At 55.7% G+C, this 7,163-nt stretch overlaps 3 protein-coding genes across 3 annotated transcripts; all 3 read right to left on the bottom strand.

The window, feature by feature from the left end:
- Nucleotides 1-327: 327 nt before the first annotated feature.
- DQ04_03181020 (putative NADH dehydrogenase subunit NI8M) lies at nucleotides 328-825 on the bottom strand (the record flags this gene model as incomplete). Its single annotated transcript, XM_009312601.1, has 1 exon — nucleotides 328-825. The coding sequence occupies one exon, from the start codon at nucleotides 823-825 to the stop codon at nucleotides 328-330; it is 498 nt and encodes a 165-aa protein (XP_009310876.1).
- Nucleotides 826-1,141: 316 nt separating this feature from the next.
- DQ04_03181010 (hypothetical protein) lies at nucleotides 1,142-3,010 on the bottom strand (the record flags this gene model as incomplete). The annotated part of the gene is made up of 1 exon (XM_009312600.1): nucleotides 1,142-3,010. One exon carries the CDS (start codon nucleotides 3,008-3,010, stop codon nucleotides 1,142-1,144), a length of 1,869 nt encoding a protein of 622 aa, XP_009310875.1.
- A 542-nt stretch (nucleotides 3,011-3,552) lies between these two features.
- On the bottom strand, nucleotides 3,553-7,107 carry DQ04_03181000 (hypothetical protein; the record flags this gene model as incomplete). The annotated part of the gene is made up of 1 exon (XM_009312599.1): nucleotides 3,553-7,107. The coding sequence occupies one exon, from the start codon at nucleotides 7,105-7,107 to the stop codon at nucleotides 3,553-3,555; it is 3,555 nt and encodes a 1,184-aa protein (XP_009310874.1).
- Nucleotides 7,108-7,163: the final 56 nt, after the last annotated feature.

The raw sequence follows: 7,163 nt of genomic DNA, 5'->3' as shown, positions 1-7,163 counted from the left end.
GTTCATCACATTCCCCCCTAACCCCAGTAATGGGGAGAGCAAAAACAAACAAAAAAAAGCAAGCGACAAGATTCAGCACTCAATAGGGTAACTTCGCTGCCCCCTCCACCCCCTTACTGCTGCTGCTGATGATGATAATGATGATGCTACGCAAGACACTAACAATGCTAGCACACACACACACACACAGTAACACACACATACAGAATCATACACACAGACTAACTAACAACCCCGCACACTATATATATATATATATATATATGTAGTCATACCCCCTCCCCCTATTCCACAGCCCTCATCACCCGAGACCCAAACCCACCCAGATCACGGAATAATTTTGCAGCCGACGTTTCTTGGGTAGACACGCGGCTTCTGGCCGGGATCGTCAACACCCTCCGACGTCCGTTGTCCGATGTCTGCCGGTGGCGCCACCTCTAGTTTGGAAATAAAGCTCTCGGTATAGCCAAACGAAATGATCGCTGGTTGGTTAACCAAATCGCCGCCATCGTCAGTGCGTGGTCGTTCGATAATGGCGTGGTTCATTCCGTACGTGATGCAGGCTTCCATGATGTCCTCACACTCCTCCTCTGTTGCCCCCGCTAAACGGATCATGCGCTGGTCGGTAGGGGTGTAGTTGATGTACATGTGCGGCTCACCGAAGGAAAGCTCCTGGATGGTGAAAGTGCAGAAGGGGTTCAGCAGCTGCAGTTCGGGCAGGTTATTGCGCCACCAGTTGCGCACGCCGAAGCAGTTAGGGTCTTTCGGGTTCAGCCAGACGGTGAGAGACGCCACACACGGCGTGAATCGCGCCCGCCACGACATGATCTCTTCTTTATGGCACCCACAAATACGAAAAGTAAGAGAACAAAGGAACAAGAGAAATGAGCCATACTGTAGGAGTATCAAACACGTATGACTGCGTTAGGAAGCACTAAGTTGGTCAATCAAGCACACAAACGCAATGTGATTGCAACCACATGTCGTCACAGTACGGCACGCCTTTTTTTTTGTTTTTTTGGGGGGGGAGAGGCTGCCGTGACAAGGGGAGTGCCAACGCTCATCTTTCCCTTTGAGCAGCACTACTCATTGTACATGTATCATACGGTGTAAGAACACACCTACACATTCACGCAGGTGTTCACTTCTTGTTGCGTGGCGACTTTCGCTTCACCTCGTCTACAGGTGTTTCAATCTCAACCGGCGACTGCGGACGCTTCACCTTTCTCTCATGGAGAAGTTCGGTCAACTGCCTCTGTATCTCCTCCAGCTCGGGGTCGCCGCTGTGCAGAATGACAAAGGAGCGCAGCGTGAGGGAGGCGCAGTAGAGCTCCGGTGGCTGTGTTGCGCTGTTCTGCAGTGCTGCCATCTCTTCATCGTCGGACGGCTCGTGCAACGAAAGAACTCGCAGAGCCTCACGCGCACCGCTCAGCGTCACTCGCGGGTTGTTGCCCAGGTTCACGCAGCGCAGGACTGTGTTGCCCGGCGCCCGCACGGCGTTCTCCATTCGGAAGCAGTCTCGATCAAACGGCGTCAGTGGACGTATTAGCACTGGCTCCGTCCGCTTCGCCTTTGTCTGGGTGTTCTTCTTCGGCTCCTTCTTTTCCTCTGTGACGGCAGGAAACTTGATTTGGTGCCACGCCGCATAGAGCTCCTGGTAGCTGGGGTACGCCGGCAGGGTTGACGCCGTTGCCAGCTGACGCTCGCGCGATGTTGCGTCACGGCGCGTGAGGTGCCGCTTGCGGTACGCCTGCAGCTTCTCCAACGGCACCTCCTGCATGCGGAAGCAGTCAACCAACTCAAGCAGTCCCACGTCCCCAATGTTGTTGTGGCCCAGATCCAACACCTGCATTGTGCGGTTCTTCTTGAGCATCCGTGCAAGCGCCACGGCACCCTCGTCAGTGATGCAGTTGCCCCACAGATTGAGGCTTACCAACTCGCTGCGTGGATGGCGTGTCAGCAGCGATGCCATCGCCGAAACGTCAGAGTCCGTTAAGCCGTTGCCACGCAGACTCAGATGCTTCACACCTGTAAGCAGCACAGCGGGCCATCCGCGTGGCACAACAATAGGGAACTCCTTGTCAATCTGCGCAATCTGATCTTGTTGTTGCTGCAGCTGTGTTTGCTTCTTGTTGTCAACCCGTCCCTTTCGCTCCTTCTCTTCGCGGAACTGCACTTCAAGCTGCGAGGGCACACTGTTAAGGCCACGGTATGCAGAGGGAGCAAATGTGGGCGTGTCAGCACCCGCCACCCTTCGCACCAGCAGAGACTCCTCTGCAGTCCGCGTGAAGCTGTCGCTCTGTGGCGCAACGGCCCCTGAGGACTCTCCTTTCTCAGCAGTGTCGTCGGATTGTGGATGGGTGGGCAAATTCAGCGGTGTTTTAATCTCCAAGGCGTCTACGGGTGTGGGTGATTGCGACACCACGGGTACTGTGGGGTCCTCGTAGAACCCGGGACGGGCAGTGCTGTTGAAGTCCACTGTCACAGAGACGACACGGCGGCTCTTATACAGCGCCTCTACTAACAGGAAATAGCTCTCCCGTGACAATCCACACCCGACCAACTCAACCGACACAAGTGAGATGCAGTGCGGTATCGCCAACGCCAGGGGCTTCATGTCACGTTCATTGAGGCAAAACCGAAGCTGGCGCATCGAAATGAAGGTAATCGTTGGTGGAGTTGCAGGGGCGACAGATTTTGCGGCATCATCCACTATCGTATTTTTCTTCTTGCCGCGCCCACTTCCGGTGGATGCGCTGCGCTTTGGTGGAGCAGCAGCAGCAGCTGGGGGAGACACTGGCTGTGGTGTTGGCGGATTTGGCGCTTCTGTATCCGCGGGCAGAAAAACGGAAGAATGCGGCCGTAGCGATGTGTGTTTAGCCTCCTTTTCCCGCCTGATCTCAGCGTTGGTGGCGATGGCGCTGAACACCTCCTCCCTCTCCGTGAGGCCGAGGGCGTGGCAGTACGCACCATAGTCGCAGCGAAGCTCCCCGGACGGCTCGAAGAGCATTTCCCCTCGTCCCGATTGGTGTCTGTCGCGGGAAAAAGAGAGGAAGCTATTGACTGTGCACAGGAGGGAAAAAAGCAACGGTGAGAAAAAAAAAGGAAGAACAGACATACACACACACACACACATGTATATATATATATATATATACATACAAGGAGTGAAAGAAAGACAGACAATGAAAAAAAAGGGCATACGCACTTGCCTTTCAGTTAAAGCACTGCAGTGACAGTTCAGCACACAAGTGTGCACACACAATACACCCCATTGGCATGGTTCCATCGTAAGTATGACTCGCTCTCGCTTTCGCTTTCTTCCTTGCCCCTCTTTTTTGTTTCGTTGTTTTGTGTACACATTCTCTGGCAAAGACGTTCTTTTTACATCTCATTGAATTGGTATACGGGAGAGAAACTGCGGGGTGTGGAGAACATAACTAGCACTACATCATTGGTTTTCCGTGTGGTCGTGCGCAATGCAAGACTACATTGGAATCGTCTAATTGAATATACGAAAGGGGTGGGGGTAAAGAAGAGTATCAGCGTGATTTACAACTCCGCCACGTGGTCAGGATCCTCGCCTCCGCTGCATGACGGCTCCGGGTCCTTCGTTTCTTCCTCCTTCGCCCCCTCCTCCTTCTCTCGCTGTTGTCGCTCTTTATCCGCCTGTTGCAGTTGCTCCCGCAGCGCCCGCACCTTCCGGCGTGCGAGGAGCCCCCGCACAAACTTCTGCGCGGCGATGATACAATACAGGAACTCCTCGGCTTCCCAGTCGTCATCCTCCTCTTCCTCCCCCTCTTCCTCCGCCTGCATCATCTCGTAAAACTCGAGATTGACCCACGGTTCTGCCTGGTCGGTTGCATCCGCGGCGATGGCCGCCATCGCAGCAGTGATCTCTTCGTCCTGCGCTTGGATGGACTTCCAGTGCTCCTGCTTCGCGTCACGTTGCTGCTTCGCCAGCTGTCGCGCCTTGTATGTGCGGTACGCACGCTGTACCCGCATTGCCGCATCGTCGAGTGCTGTCTCCAGCGCAATGTCCACCTCTCTTTGCTGCTTCGCCTGCGACTTCCGCCGCGTCAGTTCCTGCTTGGCGCAGCACAGACGCAAAAAGACAGTAACCTTTTCAGCGGCTCCTCCAGAGCGCAGTCGCTCCTCCACCGCTTTCTTGCGGTTCTGTAGTGCAATCTTCGCCGTCATCACTCGCCAGAACTTTGCAATCTTGCAAGCCGCTTGATTCAACAGAGCATCTGCTGCTTCTTCCTGCTGCAGGGAGGCGTCAGCGACACGTCTAAGAGCCGCCCGCTCCTGTTTAGCCCGCACAATATGCAAGAAGCCACGTAGTGTCGAAAGGGCCTCCATCCGCCGGGTTTCCTGAAGGCAAGCAAGCACCGCCTGCTGACGAGCGGCGACCTCCCTCTTTGCCAAAACGACGCGCGCAAATCTGCAGAGCACCACGGCGTGGTCGTGTAAGCTGGGGGGAGCCGAGAGAAACGTCTGGAGTGGGGGCAGCACACGTGCCGCACGATGGGTCGTAAGCTTCCTGCTCTCTCGAGCGCGCAGGAATGCCTGGACAGCAGTGACGCAACGTACCCCACGCGCCTTCTCCACACCTTCTTGGTGCATTTCAGAAAATTTCTGCAGCAGCTCGCGGTCGAGAGCAGGTGGCTCTTCCAAGTCCATCTCCACCCTGTACTCGATATACTCCGTGGTGAGTCTCCGCAGCACCTGGGAATACTGTCTGTCAAGATAACCCCGGGCCACACGCGTGATGTTCAGTGCGGCTCTGTCCTTTTCAATCGCCGCATTCATTGTGCGCCGCAGCTGCAGCTCGCGCAAACTTGCGGACGAGCGGGGTGGCCTGTTCTCCGGCGTCTGCATCTCCAACTCGCGCCGGCGTCGCTCGAGGGGCAAGCGCGGGATAAGAGCCTGCAACTCTTCCTTCTTCTCTGCCGCAGCAATCTGCCGCAGTCGGTACTCGTTCGCCTTGGCGCGCAGGGCATCACGGGCCAGGCGCAGACGCTTCTCCTCCGCCATGCTTTCTTGCCGCTTCTTACGCTCCACCGCCAGCGCCGCCTCCAGGGCACCGATCGGCTCGGGTTCTTCTGGTAGGACCTGCTGCTGATCCAACTCTTCGGTCTTGAGCGGCTTCTGATCCGTTGGAGGCAGTGTGCGCTGCACGGTTGGGACTTCCTCGCTGGAGGACACAGTCACTAACGCCTGCGCCTCAAGCTGATTATCGGCTTCCTCCTCCTCCTCCACAACTTCACGCAAGCGTTTTAGCTCTTGACTTTCATCATTGATTGCGATAGCATTCTCCAGAGCACTCAAACGTCGTGACTCATCGCGTTCTTCCTCTGCGTCCTCTAGTTCATAGAGTCTTTCTAGCTCTTCGAGTTCGTCATTGATTGCAACGGCGTTTCTGAGAACAGTTAAGCGTCGTGTCTCTGCTCTGACCTCGTCGTTGTCCTCACATGGCTCCGGTGTTTCTTTCTCCTCTGTACTCTCTGCCGGAAATGCCTCAGTTTCTTTATGTTGGCTGAAGGATTGTTGCTCCTCAATCGTCTCCTCGTGAAGCTCCACAGGCACAGACAGTCGCTCTTCTTCCTGGTCATCCATTTTGGAGGGAGATCTCGCGAGAGATTCCACGCGCGGCGCTTCTCGCTCTGCCTCTACGTGCTCACCCTCAGGTTCACGCAGCCGCTTTTGGCGTTCCTCCTCCAGCATTTTTGAAACTGATCTGCAAATGGCGCTTGATGGACGTTTGTCAGATATCTCTTCGTCCGTCTCAGACTCCTCCACATCCTGCTCTTGCACAACTTCTCTCTCTGTTGATGGAGTATGTACTGCGTGGTGCACATCACCAGGGGGCATGGGACACAGCATAGGACGTGTGTCCCTTTCGTCTTGCGTCATACGGAAGTGCTGTTGTTCTGTTGCTTCTACGGCAGGACATAATTCCCCTTCCGCCATGACAGGCACCTGGATGCCCTCATCAGTCGGTGCCGCTTCCTGGGCACGGTCTGCCATCTCTAGGGCCTCTTGGCGCCTATGGTATTCAAGTGCCTCCATCGCCATTTCACGCAGAACATTGCCAAGATCACGACGGACACAGAAGCCGCGGCCGATGCGCTGTACATTAGCCACAAGGACACTGCACCGCGCTTCATACAGTGCCTTACGGCGTTCTTCTCGCAGCCGTTTCAGTAGTCGCTTAGCGTAGTGGTACCGATACGCCCGCTGTATCTTGGACGCCGCCTGGTATTCAGTACATTTCTCACGAATCCTTCGTGCCGCATTCACGCGAGCAGTCGTCAAGAGCGGCTCCGCTGCCCTCCTCACGATGATCATTCGTCCAAATGACTGGAGTTTCGTAGCGGCGTCCATCTTCCGTTGGTGCTCCCGAAGACGTGCCTCGCGTATCGCTTGTGCCTCTTTCAACCTCTGGAGCTCTGCACGCGCCTTGAGCCAGCGCCACCATGTCTGAATATTGCAAGCCGCCGACAATCGCCGGGCCTCCTCTTGCTTTCGCCGAAATTTCTTAGCCCGCATCCTTTCCTCGCGCGTCTGTCGCTCCGCTTTTCGTGTTCTCCAATGACTCTGTATCAGCGTGGCAGCAAGTTCACGACGTTCCCTTTCGGCCGCAGCTGCCTTGGCTTCCTCATGGCGCCTCTTGAGGTCAATCAACTTCCTCTTGGCCAGGATCTTCCGCCACCATAGCTGCACTGCGACAGCCGCACAGCCGGAGTTCTGCACGTAGTATTTTCGTCGTTTGAAAAGGCGTTGTGCGAGCCAACGCCGCGCCCCACTTTGGATGCGGATTGCTGCCTGATGCCGTTCGCTTGCAAGTATCTCACGGTTCTTGTTCCGCCGATGGGTATCCCACCTCCCGCCTAGAGACCTCCGAATCCACCTCTGCACCTTGCGGGCCGCAATTGATTCTCTCAATTCACTCAGCGCATGATCCCGTCCTCGTCCCTCCCGCATCTCCTTGCCAAGCTTGCGAGATTCATACATGCGGAAAGCGCGTTGAATGATAGATGCACTCGCGTTCTTGCGCTCCAGTTCCGCCTCGTCAACCACCAATAGGTCCAGACGGTCTGACATGTATGAAATAAGGTTTGCGCCCTGTGCATTCGCCCTAGATCGTGTCTGCCGGCGCG

This window comes from Trypanosoma grayi (genome assembly GCF_000691245.1).
Source record: "Trypanosoma grayi strain ANR4 Tgr_318_V1, whole genome shotgun sequence".
Taxonomy (NCBI): domain Eukaryota; phylum Euglenozoa; class Kinetoplastea; order Trypanosomatida; family Trypanosomatidae; genus Trypanosoma; species Trypanosoma grayi.
This window is presented reverse-complemented; position numbering and strand designations above follow the sequence as displayed.